Source organism: Sitophilus oryzae, unplaced genomic scaffold (genome assembly GCF_002938485.1).
Source record: "Sitophilus oryzae breed Bouriz unplaced genomic scaffold, Soryzae_2.0 scaffold_562_pilon_pilon, whole genome shotgun sequence".
In the NCBI taxonomy this organism is placed as follows: domain Eukaryota; kingdom Metazoa; phylum Arthropoda; class Insecta; order Coleoptera; family Curculionidae; genus Sitophilus; species Sitophilus oryzae.
In genome coordinates this window covers 3,508,363-3,532,437 of record NW_022147154.1, presented here as the reverse complement: position 1 = coordinate 3,532,437, position 24,075 = coordinate 3,508,363, and the positions used below count along the sequence as shown (strand labels likewise).

General features: G+C 31.0%; 3 protein-coding genes across 7 annotated transcripts in view; 2 read left to right on the top strand and 1 right to left on the bottom strand.

Annotated features, from left to right (window-relative positions):
- Positions 1 to 16,295, bottom strand: part of LOC115887303 — a 187,092-nt gene extending 170,797 nt beyond the window's left edge. Inside the window, exon 1 of the mRNA XM_030906696.1 lies at positions 16,097 to 16,295. The gene's annotated coding sequence lies outside the window, so the exon portion shown is untranslated. The remainder of the gene's footprint in view (positions 1 to 16,096) is intronic.
- The window catches only part of LOC115887309 (beta-hexosaminidase subunit beta-like), a 274,263-nt gene that overhangs the window by 234,824 nt on the left and 15,364 nt on the right, over positions 1 to 24,075 (top strand). For 3 of the 5 annotated variants that reach the window (XM_030906701.1, XM_030906705.1, XM_030906706.1), the window contains exon 1: positions 11,402 to 11,533. The exons of 1 other annotated variant lie outside the window; for it this stretch is intronic. The gene's annotated coding sequence lies outside the window, so the exon portion shown is untranslated. Of the gene's footprint in view, positions 1 to 11,401; positions 11,534 to 23,033; positions 23,053 to 24,075 lie in introns of those variants that run through there. One more of the 5 variants, XM_030906704.1, reaches the window with a different exon arrangement.
- On the top strand, positions 12,031 to 15,005 carry LOC115887308. Its single transcript, XM_030906700.1, has 2 exons — positions 12,031 to 12,454; positions 12,599 to 15,005. Exons 1-2 carry the CDS (start codon positions 12,319 to 12,321, stop codon positions 14,782 to 14,784), a joined length of 2,322 nt encoding a protein of 773 aa, XP_030762560.1. The 5' UTR covers positions 12,031 to 12,318; the 3' UTR covers positions 14,785 to 15,005.

Here is a 24,075-nt window from a genome sequence, read left to right as displayed (position 1 = left end):
ATTTGCATCAATAAAATTTACCTTCTTAACAGCCCTTAAAGTCTGACATAACCAGCGACCATCTCTGGTATCGTTAGAAGATTTTCCACCCCCTCACAAAAAATAGTTAGGATTTAAATTATCTTATCAAAATCTCCTTTTTTGTTACTCTGAACGATACTAGCATCAAGACGTTTGAAACGGCTGGTCTAGATCAGGAAAACTGTTATAGAAAGAACGTCTGACGATCTAGGTGACACTTAATTCATTTCAACGCGATACCTCTCTAAATAAGTCTATAGAAGATGTCGCAAGAATGACTGAAAGATCTTTCATTTTTTTGTTATCGATGAGGCATCTACATTCTTATAAGCAGTTTCTTTATTTTCTGCCTTATTAGCAACTGTCAATAAGCATCATTTTTTATTACTTCAAACAGCAAAAAAAAGGAAAAAAATATTGAAAAACGGTTATATTTTAAAACTGCAATTACTATGTATTATTTAAAATTATAGACGTTTCTTAAAATGACGGTTATTCTTTCGCTTTCATAAAAATACTAATGTATAAACTATTAGTATTACCAGCAATTACTCTGTCACGTTAATATTATACAAAACAAGAAACTAACATTTACTTTCGTATTTTTGTTTTGTTTTTAATAATTTTATTATAACCCATTTGCCTCGTCTGCGTTTTCTATTCTTAATCGTATTATCATTTCGATCGGCAGAAAATGAGCAATAATAACAATAAATAATAGTTGAGTTGAATTCTCGAGACCATTTCTATAGGTAGATAATGGCTTGTAACTCGTAGTAAAGTAGCAGCGAAGCTTGCTGCTACCTAACCTGCAATTCCGGGCAACTTACATAATCTGTTATTTTCATTCTTGACCTTGCCCTTGTTTTAACCATGAACAGAACATTGGAATTCTTGGGCTACGATCTTAGAATATTACCGGTATAGAAACACAATTTACTTGCAATTTTTCAAACATTAATGAGGTGCTTTGTCGTATGTGGAGTCTCAATTTAAGTCATTTTTTAAAATTGAGAGGATTGTTATCATTTTGGGCAGAATATTTTATATTATTCTTAGCCTAGACTGTTTTACCATTATGACCCCTTTTTAATTATTCTCAATCACCGAAATTTTTTTAAAAATTATTATTTGCCATAATAATGTAAAAATATTGGAATATATCGATTTTTTCCAAAAGAATCAACATTATTCATTTTATTTTCCCTATTCCTACCACACCATAACCATTTTCCCAGTTTTATTTTGCGATTTATTACATATGTTTAGTTGTGGTGTTTGACCTAGTTTTGTTCCAGCTGTTTCTAATTTTGTAGTTTCATCTTAAGTTACGGCATTTCATCTTTTAGCGCTTCTCAGGTACCACTGGGTAATTTTTTCTGATCTATTTTTCGTCAATCGTTCTCTCTAAGTGACCCATGGTCCATTTGAGGAATTTAATTGTATAGATCACGTAAGTTTTACCTGTTGGTTTTCAGTCTTATCCACTTTACCCTCTTGTGATATTTCAATCATACCTTGCTTCATATATCTTCAGCTACCTTTTTTATAAATTCTTGTGTCTATGTTTCAATGTTCATAGGTCGGATGATGACTTGACTGATAATATAATTTTCTTTAGGTCAAGTTGCATTCTTTATACAATGTGTCTCAATATTCCGTGGACATAGCACTATGTATTTTTGGATTCAAAATAAGTTCAGTGGACACAATTTACCTCCATACAAAAAGGCTTCGTTTGTCCTTTAGTAGACATCAAACTTTAAAAAAACAAGAATTAAAGCTAAATATTTTAAGAACCTTTATCCCGATTTGAATGAGATTTTGAAAGCAGAAGAAGTTTGAAAAGCACTTAGCAAAAAGCTTGTGAAAAAAAAATCGGTCGTCGGTTCAGTTGAAAAATATTTTATACTTAAATTTATGTAGGAATGGGGGCAGTTTTTACCCTTCCCGTACGTTTTCTTGATTTTTATGAAAGTCAAATGTTAAAGCACTTAACAAAACATAGACACCCAGAATCTTATTCAAGTCGGAATAATGGTTCCTAAAAAATCTGAAAAAATGTGTTTATTTTCTTAAAGATTTGATACCCTCTAACGGACAAACAAAGCACTTTTGTATAGAGGCAAATTTTGTCCAATCAACTTATTTTGATTCCAAAAATACGTAGTAGTTCTATGTCCACGGAGGACACCCTGTATATAAAAAGGACGTGATTTTACCCTAATCACGTGTGCCAATTTTATTCTGTTAGTTTCCAAAGACTGTTAATTTAAGACTAAACCAAATTTGTGATTTTTTATTTGACCGAAATAATGAGATTTTAGCGAACTATTACAAAGAAATAAACAAGACCTATCATTTGTAATTTCGACAAAATATTTCAATAAAAAATACAAATATTTTTACAAAAATAAAGATTTTTTTAAATATCAACATAATGCTGATCATCGTCGGTCCACCTATCAGCCTAACAAGTCCACTGCAGGACATAGGCCTCTCTCAATCGTCAATATTTTTTTACTTGTAACGAATTGATTTTAACTTTTAATCTGTTGTCTGGCCATCTAAAGGTTGATTTTCACGATACCTTCCGGTTCCATTCCATATCCGTTCCGTATTTTTTATTGTATTGACGCTTTACGTAAGCTTCCATTCCGTATCAGTTCCATACTTTTTATTGTACAATTTATTTATATCCTTACAAAAGTTTTATTTTAAAAATTTGTATCTCTGGAAAAAGGTAATAGATTTAATTAAGAAGTAAAAGAATAAGCAAAATTTTAATAGAGCTGGTACAAATAATGTAATGCGACAACGTTGTTTCCGATATGCTTCAGTCTGTCCGCCAAAAAAATGTATGGAAGGAAAGGATATGAAATGGAAGGGAAACGCAGGAGTTAGCAAAAAAGAACGGATAGAACGGATAGTGTGCATTGTCCTATTCATTAACATGATATAATATTTTATGTAAACGGAAGGGAAACAGAAGGGAGCTGATATGGAAGGTATAGTGAGAATCGACCTTAATAGGGATCTTCCTCTGTTTCAAAAAGGTTTGAAAACATAATATTAGTTTTTGTAACTTGTTATAATAACCAATTAAACTTCTACTGAGAGAAAAACCGTCATATATTGTTATATAATGAACGATGGATAAAATTACAGGAAGACGACTTCGGCTTGTCCATTAATTATCGCCATATGCAATTTATCCAATTTGCATATTAATAATTCACTGTTAAGTACCTTCTGACAGTTGAAACGTATTGCAATAAAAAATAAAGTAATTATATAATATGATGTCTGAGAAACTTTATATAAATTTCAGAGACTTTGCTAAAGCATTCTTTTAAACCAAAAAGTAATTGATAATAGAGATATTGGGAATTGGAAATTGTGCCGCCTTTAATAAAAGGAGTCAATATTTTTATTTATGTCCATTATTCCTTGAGTTATTAGCAGAATGTTTTTTATTTTCATGATCTGTGGATCTGTTAGTTGTAAGCCTCTGGAGTTCTTGAGAGGTGGACTGCCAGCTGTCTTTCCATCTTTGTTTGGAGATGGTTTCCCTTCCAAAGCTTTGCGTGTTAGCCAGTTTTCATCGATGCTTTTTACGTGTGCAAACCATTATCCTTTGCTTTGTCTAGCCCATCTTATTACGTACCGTATTCCACATTGTTGTCTAGCATCTGTGTTTCTAATTCTGTCTCATCTGGTCTTCCCCATTATGGTTCTTAGGTTCCCCATTCCAGCTACTCTTAACATGCTTTTGGTTTTGTTTGTTTTTCCTCGGATTTCTATGCCAAATGTCATTATTGGTCTAGTGCAGGTCTTATACAATTTTCCGTACAATTTGCCTCAGGCATCCTGACATGGCCGTCGCTCTGTTTGTTTGGTTGCTTTTAATATCCTTCTCTGGATCGTGATAGTGCGACATATCTATTCCTAGGTATCTCAAATCTCAACTGTAATACTTGCTCAATAATTTTATTTTCTACTATTATTTTGCATCTTATCTGGTCTTTGGAAAAAGTTAAGCAACACCCACTAGCTATATACTTTTTCGTTCAAACCAACATTACCAAAAACAGATGTCACATGTCAAAACCATGTATAGTTAATTACGTGAGATTAGTATATTTTGCAAACAGGGTACCATATCCTCGGAATAAAACTTAATAACCGTTTAAACACCAAACAAAAACAAACTTTTATTAAAAAGCTGCTGAAAATGAAAGTAGAGAGAAGAAATTATATTATAACCTTCCTACAAACCACAATTGTTAGAAACCGCCAATAATTTGTTTTAAATTATTTAGATTAATAGACCAAAACGCTTGATCTATCTCACGGTGTTGTCTATTTTTCTTGTTTATTTCAAATTGTTAAATAAATCAAACAAAAAATAGTCGTTTAAGTTTTTAACAAGCTTATTGAATGACGGAAATTATGTACTCAATTATTCTAAATATCCCAATGAATAAAAAAGTTAAAGTTAATTTTCAGAAATTTAACGATTTAACTTTTCCCTTCACCTACACGAATTTAATTCCAGTATTATACAGGGTGTCTCTTAAATAAGTGTGAGTATTTTAACTGGAACGTATATTACATATTGAACGGGCAGAAATACCCTCATGAGTTTTTTGCAAAAAAATTGTTAAAAATTTTACATTTTAGACTTTTCCCGGTAAATTTAAAAAAAATTTAGTGCCTTAGATTAGTTTTCCTCAAATTTCTTAGCGGTGCAATTTATTCAAACATTGCTAACTCCTGCATTACCCACATTCTGGTAAGAAGTTATGTTCTTATGTGTGTTTATAAGTTTCCAGTAATTTTTTTTCTACGCAATAAATGACAAAAATTAATTTAATTATACAGGGTCCGGCAATAGTGCGTCGGGCATCTGTAGCTCCTAGAATAAAAAACTTGAGAATTTTGTTTAAGTGCAAACCTAAAGTATGTACCAGGATGTATTTCAGGAAAATATTTTAACTTCTATAGGGTGGCTCAAAAAAGTGTGAGTGGACCTGGATGATTTTTTTTAAACGGAACACCATGTATATTATTGCATTTTTGGATTTCTTTCCGATCACTTTACATAACCCTAAGATATGAATAAATACATTTCGATAGTTTCAGAGATATTAAAAAATAAATCAAAAATATATATTTTTCAGCCCTTCTTAAAAAAATTATTAAAAATACAAGAACTGTTCTGAAATCAAAACTATATTAGGTATTTACTTTAGATGGTCTGTACTTACTTTGCTATAAATATGAATATCGTAAATTATACAGGATGTTCAAAATTCTACGCCAAACTTTCTAAAATATAAAATAATTTTTCTTCGTTTTTTTAAATGGAACACCCTGTATATTATTCTTTCAGTAGACGGAGAATTAAAAAATGAACATTTTTTGTATTAACAGTGTTTTAAAATTTTTAACGGTTTCGCAGATATTTGCAGTTTGATATTTCATATGGCATTTTCCACAGTAAATTTTTATCAAAGCCACCCAATGATTTTTCTCTCGTATTTTACCATTGAAAGCGCCATATGAAATAATACTGCGTGTATCTGCGAAACCGTTAAGAATTTTGAAATACTCTAAATACAAAAAATGTTCATTTTTACACTCTCCATCTAATAAAAGAATAATATACAGGGTGTTCCATTTAAAAAAAAACAAAGAAAACATATTTTATATTTTAGAAAGTTTGACGTAGAATATTGAACATCCTGTAGGATTTACGATTACCATATTTATAGCAAGAATAGACCATCTAAAGTAAATACCTAATATAGTTTTGATTTTAGAACAGTTCTTGTATTTTTAATAATTATTTTAAGAAGGGCTGAAAAATATATATTTTTGATTTATTTTTTAATATCTCTGAAACTATCGAAATATATTTATTTATATCTTAGGTGTATGTAAAGTGATCTGAAAGGAATCCAAAAATGCAATAATATACAGGGTGTTCCATTTAAAAAAAATAATCTAGGTCCACTCACAGTTTTTTGAGCCACCCTATAGAAGTTAAAATATTTTCCTAAAATACATCCTGGTACATACTTTAGGTTTGCACTAAAACAAAATTCTCAAGTATTTTATTCTATGAGCTACAGATGCCCGACGCACTATTGCCGGACCCTGTATAGCACTGTAGTTACTTTTGCCAAACACTAATACATTTTTCCAGCTATTTTCAATTAAACTGAAAGAATAAATCTTATAACAGTTATTACAGATTTTCATATAGTCATATTACGAGGTATTTTGAATCAAGTGAAGTGAATACTTTCTAGCCCATGTGGCAACGCAGGACGCCTAATATACTAACCCCAAAGGATTAGACATCAAGCAGATGAGGCATACATCAAGCTTCGTGAATCTACATCCCGGTGCCAGTTCTGCCGTGTACGGATCTATATCATTCAAATTTTAATTTAACTAAATGTTCTTTAGCATGAAGTAATCCGCGTTCAAAAGTTTTGTAGTCCGTTAGGGAAATCTGATGTTTGCGTTTTGCCGAATCTTAGCTATAGAGGTAGCTTAAAGTTCAAATTTATGACTACGAGGCAAAGCATTACGAACTTTACATACTAATAAAAGAGTCGAGACACAAGCACAACTTTCCTTCAAAACTGAATGCGAGCAAACTGAAACAGACACTATGCGAATAATCGGCAGTTAACAGATAACTTTTTTACAAAAACAAAATTGAACGTAGTTCTCGTCTGCTGATTTCTTTGACGAACCCGTACAATCATAAGATATTCCAATATTAAATTATATGGCGAATGTCATCGATGTTCATTTCCAAACCAACTGGACGCCGTTTTTTATTTTTGATCATGTGGTTCTATCATATTTCAGTAAAATTAAAAATCTATTAATAATTATTGTTAGTATGAATTCATTAATTATGGTTATTTGCGAAGCAAGCAGTACAGTTTTTTTCATTTGTCTATTAATACATGTATAGTTCATATCAAATTAAGTTTTGGTCACATAATTAAGCTTGACCGGCACAGCGTTGCCGACTCTGACATATTTTTTTTAATAAAAATATTTTAGGAAATAAAATAAATTAATTATACATATATAAACAGTTATTATTATTATTTATATCAACAAAACGCACCTTCTTAACAGCACTTAAGGAAAATAAAGGGCCATTACTACTGCTTTCACGTTAAAAATATTTTAATAAAGTTGCGATGAGTTTTTACGGCTATTAAGCTATCTTGTACGCTTCGCACTAAAAGAGGTTCTAAAGAAAACAATGTTCGACTGCAAGGTCTGCTAGTAAACATTTTAAGCTTAAAGTATCACAACACTATTTATTTAAACTAAAAACTCGAAATATACGAAACTAAAGCATCAAGACGAATGACAATGTTAAGAAATAAATAAATAAATGTGGCAAGTTGACATTTTTTACAGCAGAGCTAAAAATTTGAATTTTTTTTAGTTTTTAGTTACAAAACATAATTTGTTGATAATATGGCAACAGGTAGTAGATTAAATTTACAAGAAAGAAAATCCAGAAATGATCCAGTGGTTCTCAAAATTTAGCAAAAAATCTTTTTTTGGAAATTTTCAAAGTGAATTATCTCGGCTATTTTCGATTTATTTGAAAAACGGTAAAGAAAAAATATGTTTGTTTTATCGAGATCTACCAGCCCTAAAAATATTTGCACTTATTTCAGACTCACCCTGTATGTATAGTATTTTTTATTAATAGAAAATAATCAATACTAAAATAAGTCATATAATGCGTAAAGCTGTAAAAAATGGAAAATTGCCTCCTCAACTTCATGACATAATAATTGCGTCTCATTAATAATGAGAAGCAATATAACTGCTAGTGTAATGTTATCAACACTTCGCCTTTTAACATTTAATGACACATTTGATAATTAAAAAAATTATCCCTCTATAAAACTTGTAATAAAACTCAGCAAATGACTTAATCCAAATGTATATGCTACGGGTATGTCAAGATTGCGTGTGTACGTACGGAATATAAAAAATAATATTGCAACATTCTGATAAACCTGGCGATAAAACAGAGCCCTGCGGTGAGAGACCCCTCGCTGTACATTTTATGTACTTATAAATTAACTGAGATTTTATCAAACTCCATCGTAATATTAAATTTGAATATCCGGAACTTATAGAGAAATTATAACTTGACATGGTAATTGTACATACGTGATTTGCTCAGGAGGTCGTTAAGCATTAAAAAGTAAAGTCGTTAATAGCTTAATAAATAACAAAAATCTAACGCATTTTTGAAAAATTAATTTAACAAGTTCGGAAATAAAAGTTTTAGATGTAACACGAAAATAACAAAAATGCTTTTTTGCTTTTGACTTTTGCTTTTTGACTCATGTATGCCTTGATTAATTTTTAAGAGCAAAATGAATTTGCCACCAAAAATTTGCAATTTTTTCATGATAGTTGTACTTTATGATGTTATTTTTTAATAACACAAGGTAGCTTTGGTGACTATTATAATAAAGTCATATCGACACTGATTAGAACTCTACAAACAGGGTTGTTCACCACATACGACACGGAGTATTGTAGCTAAACGATTAGATTTTTACAAATTGTAAGTTTTGGGTTCGTTGAAGGACTATTAGAGCTACAATTTAAAAATATTTTTACAAGATACAGAGTGTCCCAAATAAATAAAAAATATCAAAGTTGTATTTTTTTAAATGGAACACCCTATATATTATTACATTTATAATTTCTACGATTAAAATAAAGGTAAATTTGATTAAGGTTTATTATACTTAAACTTTACCGTTTTTAAAATATTTTCAATTTTGTGGAATTGCGATAAAAATTTTAAGGCTTCATTTCTCCAAGGGTATCAAAGTTTTTAATACTAAATATTTACTGAAGTCAATTTATTGATCAGTTATTGTGTTGCAATAATAAAAATAATACTACCTCATACAGAATGTCTAAAAATTTATTTTAAACAATTTCTGGAACGCCCTGTATATTTTAGGAGAATCAGATGCACAATTTAATTGTCTATCAAATTGTATTATACCACTTTTTACCTATCCCTTCAAGTTTTCGTAGAAAATGCATTTTCTTATAATTTAGACCTCATTTATCAATATATATATTATACACATGGAATATTGACATTTTAAATTGTTTTTAAAGCAACAAATGAACAAAATGTCCAGGGTAGTAATATTAATGTTTTTAGCGAAACGATAATATTACTAGCCCATTTGTATGTAAAAAGAAAACTATTTAAATCTTTATAAAATAATATACAATTAATTAAATATACCACCATTATTTCCACCCAAATAATAATTAATTACATACTTAATTGTGTTCGTTAATAAGTTATTCTAAATAAATATGGATTTGAATCAGAAATCAATATAATAAGTTATGAAAATGATCGTTTCTGTTGTTATAAAAAAGCATTTGTCAAAAAATGAAATATCAGTTTTAAAGTGTTACTTTTTCCCACACTGTCTGTCACATACAAAATTCGGTTTTTTAGTATTTGAATCAATTATTATTAATTAACGCAAACAGTCAATTAATGTAGTTTGAATACTGGCATCATATTAATTGGTCCTCTTTAACAAATATTTAAACAGTTTTTTTTTACTCTTTAATGAAATAAACGAACTATATCGACAATATTAGAATATGTACTCTTTCAAAATTTGGTACATATTTAAAAATAATCTAAAATGAAAGTATTCCATGGGTATTGATAAATGAGTTCTAAATTGCAAGAAAATGCATTTTCCACGGAAACTTGAAGAGATAGGTAAAAAATGGTATAATAGAATTTGATAGACAATTAAATTGTGCATCTGATTCTCATAAAATATACAGAGGGTTCCATTTAAATTAAAAAGTTATTGCCGTTTAAAGCTAGTAATTATTTAAAATAAATTTTTAGACACTCTGTATAAGGTAGTATAATTTTTATTATTGTAACACAATAACCGATTAATAAATAAACTTCAGTAAATATTTAGTATTTAAAACTTTGATACCCTTGGAGAAATGAAGCCTTAAAATTTTTACTGCAATTTCACAAAATTGAAAATATTTTAAAAACGATAAGGTTTAAGTGTAATAAACGTTAATCAAATTTACCTTTATTTTAATCGTAAAAACTAAAAATGTAATGATATACAGGGTGTTTCATTTAAAAAAATACAACGTTGATATTTTTTATTTATTTGGGACACTCCGTATCTTGTAAAAATATTTTTAAATTGTAGCTCTAATAGTCCTTCAATGAACCCAAAACTTACAATTTCTAAAAATCTAATCGTTTAGCTACAATACTCCGTGTCGTATGTGGTGAACAACCCTGTATATTAAAATTTAAGAAACCTTAAAAATTAACGATACAGGCTTGGTTTTAATAAATATTAATAACACTAACAGATCTGAGAATATTAAAAAGCACTGTAATAACTAAGTGTTCAAACAAAAAGCTTTTAAAAATTAGATAAATAAATGCATTTATTGCTCTTTTACTTTGTAGTGCCTCCCCGCGTCGGTTCATTCTGTTAATATGGATGCAAGTATATTGTGATATGTTTTCCCATTCTTCTTCAAGGACCAATTGAATATTCATAATTTCGGAAAATCAATGACTTTTGCACAATCTTCAACACTAAGAACTATATTCAATCGTACACAACAATAATCACCAAAGCCACCTCGTCATTATGAAGAATAACACCAAAAAGTAACGATAATTTAAAAAATTGGCGCCGGGGGACACGTATAGCCGCCCATACTTGATATTTTCTTTTATCTCAAAAACTGCGACTTTGACTGATTTTTGTTTTCTCTTAAGCTGGCAATGAGCGTCCATAATAAAATAAAAAGAGTAGGGCTTGACCTCACCAAAATTATCATCAATTGTCATGCCCCAACCATCTTTGACGCCGCTTTATTTTAATTGTATGGTATTCCAATTCAATCATGGTACATTCCAATATGGATAATAACGCCCATAGGCATCCTAATAATAATAATGAATAGGTAAAAGACTAATAGTTTAAAATATTTTGTTTGATTTGGTATTATCAGAAAGATTAAAAAAGAAAAATAAACGATAGGAAACGTATTGTCTGTGTTCAGTGTTGTATTTATTTTTTAAACGATGTGACATAGAAATGTTAGATTAATAGAATTTTCATTCGAACAATTACGTATTCCATTTCTTCCGATGCAGAATAACTTAATCCTTTTTAGTACAAAGTAAATTGACTAAACACACTCCTATTACCTCTAAGCAATCTTATATGGTAATGGCATAGTTTTTTTGTCACATTTTCTCGTTTTTTAGGTTAATTATTTTAAATGCACCTGACGTCAAGTTCTGTTAAAGATGTCGATTTAGAAGACTGCAGGAAATAATTTTCGTTTTTTATTTCGAGTTAATTAAAAGGAGTTAAATTAAATATAGTTTCAGAATAGGGTAAGTTTTTTTGATAATTATTTAACTAAAGGTACGATTCTCATGCTATTTTTTAGCTGTATTTTTTAAGTATGATACTTTATAGTTTTTTATTCGGTTGATTTCAAATTTACTTTTAAATTTAATACTACGCTCAATCTATACCAAGGGGTTCTAGAAATACGACATTTTTAGACTAAATGTTTTATTTCGTCAAGAAAATCCTATGGGTATTCCTTGCATTGCACTGTAAGAATACAAATGTTTGCCTTCTTACAGACAAAAGAAAGGTTTTTTTCAAACGTCACAAAAGTATTACTTTTGGGTTGGCATGATTTAAATCGTGATTTAAATCAAGTGATTTTTTTTTAATGTTAATCATGTGATTTAAATTAAAAAAATATTGAAACTTTATAATAAATAAAAAAATAACTGTAAAAGTTATAAAAATGTGTCTTAGAAAACTATAAAAATAGTTCTATAACAGATAATAAATCGAAAAATAATTCTGTACCTCAGAGCCAGACTATGTTAAGTCCAAATTTACCAAATTTTAGCTAAATATATTAAGTGACTTAAAATTTTGTGCTGCATTTTATGGTATTTTTTATTTTAACCAATCTTTTAAACTAACGGAAATATTTGATTTTAAACTACGTTAAGTCCATAGGTCTGCTGGACTCAAACAATGTTAAGTCTCACTAACCTCACATTTGCATCTGGATTCACGTCAGTTTGAAATGTCAGCTCCACCTGTTAACATACTTAACCTCCTACATTGTTGTTAAATCACATTTTTTAAAATAATGCCTTTTACTTCACGTGTTCCGTGGTCCTCTCGGACAAGTAAAATGGTAAAAAACTGCATAGAAAATAAAACAAATAATGTCCAATCTGTTTCCAATATTGAAATAGCAGAAGCCAGTTCTACACAAACATTAGGTAAGTACCTGCAAAATACCTGTTGTATGGTGTAGTTTTAATCTAAATTCAGTGTTCTAGTGTCCACTATTGGTGGTCCACTAATACCTAACTATAATAAATATAATAATATAAAAAGTTTATTTATTGTTTTTTTTGTTTTAGAAATTTATGAAGAGGAAAGTACATCTCCCATGAGACGTGCTATTCCGTCTTTAAGTTTTTTATGCCATCAGATGCTGCAACAGTCACGCTTTGTACCAGAAACAGCTGTTATACAAAATTTATTAGGAAATACTCCCGAAAAATCGCTAAATAATATCCCAGAAAAAGTGGTACATAGTTCTGATGAAGGGTTAAAAAATATTATGGACGATCACATACAAAATCCCAGTAAAGGCGAAGTTTTCCACATAAGTGCTGAGAATGAAGAACAATTATTACATAGAACTCCTGAGAGGGAATTTGTAGATTTTGATAGCGATGATGATATAGCAGACCCCGACTATTCCGATGACACCGAACCTGACGAGGATGAAAACCAAGAAGCAGTGAAGATGTTAAGTCGTAAAAGAAAAGCAGATCCAATGAGTTGGAAAAAGAATATTACAAAAAAGAAACGGTATTCAGGGTTAGAATACAAAACTGACAGTGGAAGTCGAGTTATGAACCCAAAGTCCCTAAAAGAACCTTGTCATGACAATTGCAAACTCTCCTGTAGAACTAGAATTTTAGAAGAACGTCGGCAAATGATACATTCTAATTTTTGGAGTCCATCAAAAACAGTAGATATGAGAAGACAATACATAGCATCTATGGTATCACAAATACCAATAAAAAGACGCAGAGAGAAGACCGGCGAAAGGAGAGGAAAAAGAATCTTTACCAATTGTTACAGTTTTGATACAGAAGGAAAAAAAGAAACAGTTTGTAAGAAGTTTTTTTTAAATACCCTTAGCATCTCACAGCAAACAGTAGATACTGCAATTAAAAAGAAAAAAGAAGGAGGTATTGTAACGCCTGATAAAAGGGGAAGACATCCATCTATTAACAAGATCCCAGAAGAAGTCCGCCAAAATGTTAGAAACCATATTTCAAAATTTCCAACATACGAATCCCATTATTCTCGGGAAAGAACCAAAAAGAAGTACCTTGGAAATCATTTGAATATAAGTAGAATGTACGGACTTTACTTAGAAGAATGTACAGAACGTGGTTTTGGACCCGAAAGTATTGCAAAAGAATGGCTATACTCGGAGATTTTCAACTATGAGTATAACTATTCATTTAAGAGCCCAGACAACGATACCTGTGACTTATGTGATCAACTTCAGCTTCAAATTCGCGAGGCGGAATCACTTGATATAAGAAAGAAGCTACAAACTGAATACGATCAACATCTGGCAGATACGACTAACAGATACAAAATGAAATCAGAAGATAAAAAAAAGTCCAGGGACAACTTATTAGAAGCAAAAGTTATTATGATTGATCTCCAAAAATGTCTACCGACCCCGGATTTGCACAATTCACAGAGCTTTTACTCTCTAAAACTATGGACGTATAACCTAACTATCCAAGATGCAACCTGTGAAAAAAGTTTCTGCATGATGTGGGATGAAAGTGTAGCCGGTCGGGGAGGAAATGAAGTTGCATCATGTCTAATAAAATGGGTTGAACAGAACGTTTCAGAAGAAATTAAGGAAATAACAATCTGGTCGGACAACTGTCCAAGTCAAAATAGGAACATCCTAATGATAATGTGTTATTTTTTTATCCTTCGTATAAGACCAAACATCACTGCTGTTAATCACAAGTTTCTAGCAAGGGGGCATACTCACCTGGAGGCTGATGTCGTTCACTCTACGATTGAGCGTGAAAGAAAAAAACTTCCTCAATTTCAAATTGTAACCCCTTGGGATTGGCAGCAGATGGTCCGATTATGTGGAACAAAAAAACAATTTAATGTGGTCAATATGGAACAATATGATTTTAAAGAATTTAAACATCTGTTTGAGGGATCAACTGCACCATACATCAACAAGAAAAAAGATATGACGGGAAACGATTTTCTGATATCTCATGCAGTTCACTTGCAAGTTAGGAGAAACAACCCTGGAATTCTCTACTACAAAACCGATTTTAATAAAGATTTTTTGGAAGTCGACTTTCACAGAAGAAACAAATCAAATGATTACACTCCTTTGGAAATTCCACCAATTCGAGAGAGTTCTAAACCAATATCTGCAAAAAAGTATAACCACTTACAAAAACTTCTTAAATGGGTGCCAAAAAGATTTCACGACTTTTACAAGAAATTGGAATATGAACGAAGCGGAGACGACGAATAAAAATATTTGTTTATAATAAAGGAATAAACTGTTTTATATGTTTTGTAAGCATTTAAGCATTAAACTAAGTATAATGATTAATTAGGTAGTATTTTTGCCCTTTCCATTGATCTAACATCCATATTATGTCCACTGTAAATATTTTAAGTCCATACCTTTGCTCTTAATATGGTTGTTAAATCCAAAATTTTAAGTTTTTCTAGATAGAAAACTATGTTAAGTCCCTTATTTCAAACAAAAACGAAAGGAAAAGTTTACATTATGGCACTTATTCCTGTGACCAAACCTTATTTAATTATAAAGTAGTTACAACTTTTACTAAAAACAGAATTTAAAAATTTAAAAAAATCTGGTATGAAGTTAATTAAATCGCTATACTGAAAAACAAAGCTTTTGGACTTAACATACTCTGGCTCTGAGGTACAGAATTGTAAATGTTATAAAACTATATAAAAATATCTATTCATCAATTTAAATGTTGGACCGATTTTTGAAGTAATTTCGTGTGAATCCATTAGACCGTAAACGCAGGGATTTATTTTAAAATTTATGTATCCCAAAAATAGGATATTATAGTTTCTTTATACTGTTTCAAATGAAACACATTGTATTTTATGACGAAATGAACGTAGTTTTTATCCAACATTATTTTGAAATGGAAAATATTTTTATATATAAAAATAGATGTCGATTCACTAATTCTCTGTTTTATAATGATAATTATCAGCTCTATTAGCGCAACAAATCATATTTATTAATTCGCAAAGTGAAATACCGTACAATAAAAAAACGGCGTCAAAGACGGCTGAGGAATGACAATCTATCGTAATTTTGGCGAGGTCAAGCCCTTCACGTCATTACTTGGCCCTTACGTCTTCTTTATTTGTTAATGGCGCTTACTGTCTTAGAAGTCAAGTTAGTTAGTCTTAAGAAGGTTGTAATTTATTTTTATCTTGAGTAAAAATAAATTTTAAATAGAATAGTTTAAAAATATTTTTTAGGAAATTGGTTAGTGTGTCTGGAAACGTTCTATCATTTTTAGATCTTTCTGTAATTAGTGGTAATTTTGACAGGTTTTATGTCAATTTTTAGTAAATGACGTCTAGAGATTCTTCAGCCATCTTTAAAGCCTTTTTTTTGATCATACGGTATTAATTTTGAAATTAATTACATTTTAATTTTGTTGTAAATATGTGTCACTTCTAATGAGAAAATTAAATTATTTTTATTTAAAAAATATAATTTTTTTCATATTTTAACTAATAAACTGAGAAGTGAAATAAAAATAAACAAGAAGAAGAAATCTACTCACTGAAACTCTAAAGTTCCAACCCCTCACTTTCTCATCAGTGTAATTCATTCGTTCACCGGTCACAGTCATCAAAACGTACCGAAAACGTCACTGAAAAATATTCGAAAAAACTACCATGATCATGACATTGAAAATCGATCTTTTTATACCGTTCGCGGTCAAAGAAAGCTAGGATGACGCTTCTTGCAGCGAATATCACCACGCGACTGACAGCAGGCCGGCTGCAGGAAGACCCTGATGGTGAAGAAGTAGCAAAGACAGGGAGAAGTTCCGCAGGAGGCGCTAAGAATGTTGCCGGATTGTCGAGAGAATACAAAGCTTCAAAGAATTTGTATTTGGTTGTGCTAATAGATACTGAAACCAATCACATGAAATTGAAATTATGGATGAGTTAATTCTAATGTGATGATTACATTGGGCTTCTAATTTCCTAATGTCATGGTCTCATCTCAGGTTCGGTCTTCTTCTAGGCCACGTAATTCCTCGTGGGTACCATGCTGTAATTTTTGGTCCATCTTTTGTCCGTTCTTCTTGCCAAGTATCCTGACCCTTGCTATTTGAGGAATTTATCTCTGTGCTGGATGACATCTATTACTTGGGTCTTTTATCGTATCCACTCTATTTTTTTACAATCTCTCTTGGTTATTCCCAAAATATTTTGTTCCATTCGGCGTTGTGCGACCTGCAGTTTCTTTATGATGTTCATTTTAAGTGTCCAGGTCTTGCATGCATAGGTGATGACTGGTAGTACACATTCGCCGAATGTTTTCTTCTTTATATAGAGTGGCATTCTAGATTTGAATATAATTGAGATTCTTCTATAAGTACTCCATGCTAATTTAATTCTTTTGTTGATTTCTAGTAGTAGAGATCCCGAGCCGTGTATTAGTTTTCCCAAATATATACATTCATCTACCAGTGTTATTTATTAGAATGATCTTTCCACTAGTTCGTTGTTCCTTGCTTTAGTTTTTGCTAGATTCATTTTGAGGCCCACTTTATTGCTGGCTGTATTTAGTTTATTAATTTGTGCTTGTAGTTCTTCAGGACTATTGGCAATTAGGACTATGTTATCGTCAAATCTTAGATAGTTAAGGTATTCTCCATCTATTTTTAATCGTTTGTTGGTCCAGTCTAGTTGACGGAAGACTTCTTCTAGTGTTGCTGTAAACAGCTTTGAGGATATTGCCTCTCCCTGTCGTACTCCTTTGCTAGTTAGGATAAATGTATATAGTCTCTATATAATTTTATATGTCAATATGTTGTTATAACCTATTAGGTAATAAAAGGGAAGCAGAAATATAAGAGTCTAAAAAAACTACCACCTTACGACAAAAAATACATATGTTTTAGAACACTTAATATCTCTAGTACCCCGAAAATAAAAATGTAGAGAACAAAATGGCGTTTTTCATCCCATCAAACTATCAATAAAGCAGTAAAAATGGGTTGGGGGTTTCACCCAAAAATGGTGGGTGATGGAGAACAGCAGATACGATAAGATATGAATCGTCAAAAATGGTGTCAGGAACACCCACTAAAACACATAACAATAATCTGCTTATTGCTGATTAGAATTTTAAAATGAGTGGGAGGGGGGGGTTAATCACTGCGATCTTACAGATCTATTGTGTCCGCCTTTCTTGAGTTATAACTCATCATACAGTCCCAGGGCTTTGACAAAAGCCAGTATCTGGGACGGTTTTATAGAGGGTAGTTCTCCATCTCCAATATCAGTCGTACCAAAGTTCATGGCACGAATGGTTGTCGTCTCGGCCCACTCAGTGATGAGGTATTCTGGTGTTTCCCCATTTTCCCCACAGAATCTGCATTCGCCGTTTCTTCTTAGTTTCAATCTACTGAGGTGTTCATTGAGGAGACAGTGTCCTGTTAAAAACCCCGTGACAATCCGAAGATTGTTCTTACTTAAATCCAGGAAGATCTTTTTTATTGCTGACTAAGCTGTGGCCAAGATGAAGAAGAGTTTGCAACACCGCAAGGACATGGTGTTACGTGGATGACATAACAGGTGCTCGACATATTCGGGCCACTATCAGGAATACTGGGACCTGAAATGACCTAGCGGTTGTTTCAAGCTATATTATATGAGTTTTGCCAACGCGCAACGAGCTGTATTTTTTTATTTATTTTCCTTTTAATTATAATTATCGAATCTTTTGGCATTTACCGACGACCAATGGTTAAAAAAGTCATTAAAATATGATAAGTATTTTTAAGTGTTCTTATATCTTAATTAGCAGAGAAGTAAACCATATAAAAGTAACTATATAGTTAACAATTTAAAAATTGACTTAAAATTAAAATATTTCTACTGCTAGATAAATTTTACTTTAAATTCCTAATTTAATTTTATATTAATTATTTATTTATAACATTACCTACTTAAAGATACTTAGTGTTTTTTATTCTAAAAATTAAATTTTATTCAATGAATTTAGTAATTTTGACACTATGCTATGCTGCTTCTAATATCCGTTGACTCATCACTCTATACAGTATGTTCCAGGATTGTCATTAGAAGAGGAAAAACTTTTTTATGATTGACATTTTTAGAAAAATGCATACTTCATAAAAAATTTTGCTTCTTCTAAAATGGTTAATTATACTCTTCTAAAATGGTTAATTATTAATTTATATTTTTCCAAATTTCTATACCGTTTTAGAGGAAATTGGAAAAAACATGAAAATATGGTTGATTTTTTCCTTAAAAATCAAAAGATATGGTAATAAAATTTGGATTTCATTCTTTTATAGATGGTTATGATTAATTTAATAATAATTGAAGACTTGAAGTAAATAATGTTCTAAGTGCCAAAAAATCGGTTTATCATGTTTTATTTGTAAAATGTCCTAAGTGCCACAACCAACAATATATATAAATCACTAATTGTCACGGCTATTAAACTGTATTGAAAAAAATTCTTAACAGAGACACCGCCCGTTCTTATACATTGTTATACCCTGCTGGCAAACGAACCTTTAGGTCGGCGTTTACATGTAGAGGAGTGAGTCGCTATGGCAATCTAGTAAGTCGGAGTAAGCAAAAATACGAAGTATTTATTACATAACTACTTAATCTGACGATAGATTCCATGCGCTTGGGAAAATACTCGCCTTCTGTCTTTATTCAGTACATCTTATTTTACAAAGCGTGTTGGCCGTGCTCTTCGTACACATGAAAACCGGCACCCAAGACCAGAAATGCCGACCCTTACTATAACAAAAAATGTTGTTTATCTAGAAAAAATGATTTTGGCACTTAGAACATTATTTACTTCAAGTCTTCAATTTAATTAACATCACCTTTTTTGCTGGTGTTAAAGTAGCACATTTTTTGATAAATATTATGACCCTTTCACAGCTATATTTTCATGTTTCTTTAAATTTTCTCTAAAACGATTGGAGATCTGGAAAAGTATAAATTGGATTAGCAATTTTAGAACAAGCAAAAATTTTTATGAGGAATGCATTTTTCTCAAAATGTCAATAATAAAAAAGTGATTCATCTTATAAAGAATCCGGTGACCTACTGTATAACAAAATATTTCTATTATTTGAATAGATTTTTATCATTTTTCCTAATAACGATTGAAGATCTGGAAAAGTATAAATTGGATTAGCAATTTTAGAACAAGCAAAAATTTTTATGAATAGATTTTTATCATTTTTCCTAATTTTTGATCCACTTAATTTGCCTTATCCTGTAGAGTGATTTTAAGCTGGCAAATGTATCTTTACAAGATGTGTTCTTTTTGCGAATTTAAGTTCAATTAAACATTCCGCTACTACTATAAAGGCTAAAATATATAGATATTATTTCCTTATAAAGATAAAACTGTCAAATAGAAAAAAATAAATTGTGATAATTTAACTAATCAATTTTTGAATTTATTTTTGGTTGACAAATTTTATGTTAATAACACTATAAATATTTCAGTGGGGGGGCTGTAACCTTTGGTGTTACAACAGCAAAACAAAAACACTAATTCACCACAAAACACTAAATCTTAGGTCATAATTTCGTTGGCTAAAACAACAGTTAATACTTATACACTCACCGGCGCTAAAAACAGGCACCTTAAAATTTTGATGTATTTTAGTTAAAGTTTTATATATTATGTTCCAGTGGACCGATGATCTTTTGAGAAATTTGTAGCTAAATTATTTGACTTTTTAATATACCCTTCTAAATTAAAAATGAAAGTTCCCATCTGTCAGTAAAAGGTCGAGGGAACACAAAATGTTGTTCTTTGATGAAAGTTTGGAACGCCCTGTGGAATATGTTAAAAATGCAAGAAGTTTAAAAATTATTTTATCTAGGTGCATCTTTTTTCAAGAGTTTACCTTTTTGGTTCATCTCAATAACATTATTTTGTTGGAGATATTCGCTTTGGAGATATTCGCATTATTTATTCTCAAATAGAAATGAAACTGAAAAAGTGACGGTAATATTCTGATTATATCCCGAAATTTTTATTTTTGGATTAAAAAATTATATTTACCTTTTGGTTGCCATTGCATTACGGATATTTCCCTGATGTCAAACACTAACAACAAATCAATAAGAAAAAATTGTCTAAAACATAAGACAAAAAATAAGCAAAAAAGCCACCCGGGCCCCTCATCACAATACCATCCGGGCCCCTCTGACCCAGTCCGACCCTCGCCAATGCAATTATAAACTCAAATACTAGAAACCAAATATTGAAAAGGTATGATGTAGGAGCCAGTACGGTATACCGGGTGTTGCATCGTCGGACGGGACATAGGAAATTCCATGTCAATTTTAATGGGGTCAATTATTGACTTCCCTAATTGTTTTAGAGCATAATTCTATTTAGGTTTATTGAAGAGCACTAAAACCCACATTCAAAAGTATAACTTTAGATATTTTTGATTAGCTCGTTTACGAGTTATCGCCGATTACTTTTTAAATATTTCTCCTTTCTTATGGCCCTGTATTTACTTATGAGCACCAGTCAAGGTAAAAGATAACTGTCAAATGAAGTTGTCATTTCAGAAATTTACCTATTTAGTGCTTTATTATTATTGAAAACTCATTCCTACATCGGAAATCTTAAAGATGTATTTATAAATACAAATTAATATGAATTAAAGTAAAATAAAGTAATCAATTACAAGGTTAATTATTATAGTATTATTACAATATTCAATAACTTATTAATTTTGGTACTATTAAATTGTTAGAACTTTAGGATTTAAGAAGATGTTCAAATATTCCTCCATCGACTGCTCGACAATAACCCAGGTGATCATAAAATTCTCTTCTTCTAAATTCTAAATTTCTCTTCTGATCTAAAATTCTCTTCTGACATTCGCTAGTTGGTAAACTAAAATTCTATTGCATTCGGCAGAAATAACATTTTTTAACTCGTCTAGATTTGGGTATTTTTTATCCTTGTATATCCTGTTTTTTAAATGGCCCCAGAGAAAGAAATCATTTGGCGAAATATCAGGAGACCTTGCTGGCCAATTTACTGTATGATTTAGGCCAATAATGTTTCCGTTAAAACTATTGTCTAAATATTTCCGAACAGCCAGGGTACTATGTGCCGGGCAGCCATCCATTTGGTACCAAACTTCCTGATTTTCCCTAGCGGCATCATGTAAAGCAAGTAAAATATGATTTTCGAGTAGTTCCAAATAATATTCTGCATTTAAATTTCGCGTAAGAAATAATGGCCCGATAATATTGTGTCCGAATATCCCTGCCCAAACATTTACTTTCTGTGGATATTGCGTCCTTGTTTCGACAAACCTGTGTTGGTTTTCTTTGTTCCAATATCGATAATTTTGAACATTGGGTTCATTATTTAAGGTAAACGTGCATTCGTCAGTAAAACATGTTTTTTTTAAAAATTCCCTATCCGTGTTTGCTCTTTCCATCATATCAAAACATAACGCCTGCCGCCGTATTTCGTCCCCATGTCGTAGCTCTTGGTGCTTTTCATATTTGAAGGAATAGTATTTATGTCTTTCAAAATTCGAAACGCTGTAGTGTGATCTATTCCTATTTCATCCTCAGGTTTCCTTGTGCTGATCTTTCCATCGTTCTCTTCCACGCACAATAAAACTTCCAAGTCGGTATCATTTCTTGCATCTTTTCTTTGTTCCTGCCTTGCTTCACATCTGCAGTTATTTATTAGGGTATCTTTGGTCTTAAATCTCTGGATATTCCTTGCGATTGTACATTTTTTTTGTAGACACGATTGTAGACACCTTTTGATAACCATTTCCTTGATAATAGCATTTAATCATCAGTACTTTTTCTTCGGTAGTGTAATTAATGGCTAATATTTTCGATGTAGGTATGAGTTTTTAATAATAATAATAAAATACTAAATAGACAAATTTCTGAAATGACAACTTCATTTGACAGTTATCTTTTACCTTGACTGGTGCTGAAGTAAATACAGGGACATAAGAAAGGAGAAATATTTAAAAAGAAATCGGCGATAACTCGTAAACGAGCTAATCAAAAATATCTAAAGTTATTCTTTTGAATGTGGGTTTTAGTGCTCTTCAATAAACCTAAATGGAATTATTCTCTAAAATAATTAGGGAAGCCAATAATTGACCGCATTAAAATTTCCATGGGATTTCCTATATGTCCCGCTCGACGATGCAATACCCGGTAGACTCCCCTTAAGTATTTCTCTATTTCTTGTGATATCTATGGTTACTACACATTGGTGATTCGAATCGCTGAGAAAGGCGTGTGCCCACTAACATCTAATTAGATACCTAGGCTTTCCTATATCTGTCCGATCTTTTATTAATGTGTAGTAATAATATGGCACTCCACCTCGAATTAACCTTTTTTATTCCTTCTAGTAATGCAGTGTAATAATGTGCTAAACTATCGTGCCTAAGAACTTCTTGCAAGAGTTATTCAATTTGAATGAGATGCCTAGGTAATATAGGATTGTTAATCAACTGGTTAAATGAATAAGTAATGAGAAGTTAACGTTTGGTACTCTGCTTTTTTCAGACAGATTCTTAATTTTATCAATATATTATCTTTGTATATGTATCTACTTTGATTATGTATAAACAAGGATATTTATAAATAAAAATATTATACAGTGTTTATAAAGAGTTCTTGTAGAATTTGGATATTTTAATTATTATTATTTTTTCGGAGTACGGGGTTAGACATATTTCCTAAAACGTTAAGACTTTTTGTTGGTTTGGCATATTTTTTACCAGCCTTCCAAATAAATAGTTTTCAAGTAAGCAATCAAAGCCTATTTATTAGACAGCCAGTCGACTTGAGACCTTTTATATGGAATTCTGCGTACTTTTTTAAATATTCGCCTTTTTTATCTTATAAGCCGAATTTTTAGCTCCGTGAAGGTCCGTTTATAAAAACTATGGAGAGTGGTGCTTTGACTGCCCGCGTAGGTACGAAAAGAGACGCAACACCTAAAGCGCGAGTACTCATTAATCAGCGAAGATGACTAGCTGCATAACGAATAACCTGTGTTTCTAATATTATTTTTTGTCTCAGATTTCAAAATTTTCGTATATATATTTCCTCTTTAAAACACATTACAATAATGATTTATTATACCTTTATACATAAAATAATAAAAATGACTATCCGCACGGCTCCTTATATAAATTATAGAGATGTTTTTCATGACAAAACGCTTTTAAAACAACTATATAGGTTTAAATTATGTCTAGAAAGTTGTTAAAACTGTATATTATTAAAACGGATGCGCTATGACAGTATATTCAGGGACATTTAGAGGAATACCTACGGAATTTTTGGAAATTATATTATAAAAAATATGGTGTTGACACACATCGATAGATTTCTGAATATTCTGCAAGAAAATACAATAAATATGTATGTTAGTATGTTTGGAAAATAACTAAATATTGTTGGATTTATGGAGGAAACTATATATCAATGAAATAGTTTTTTTTCT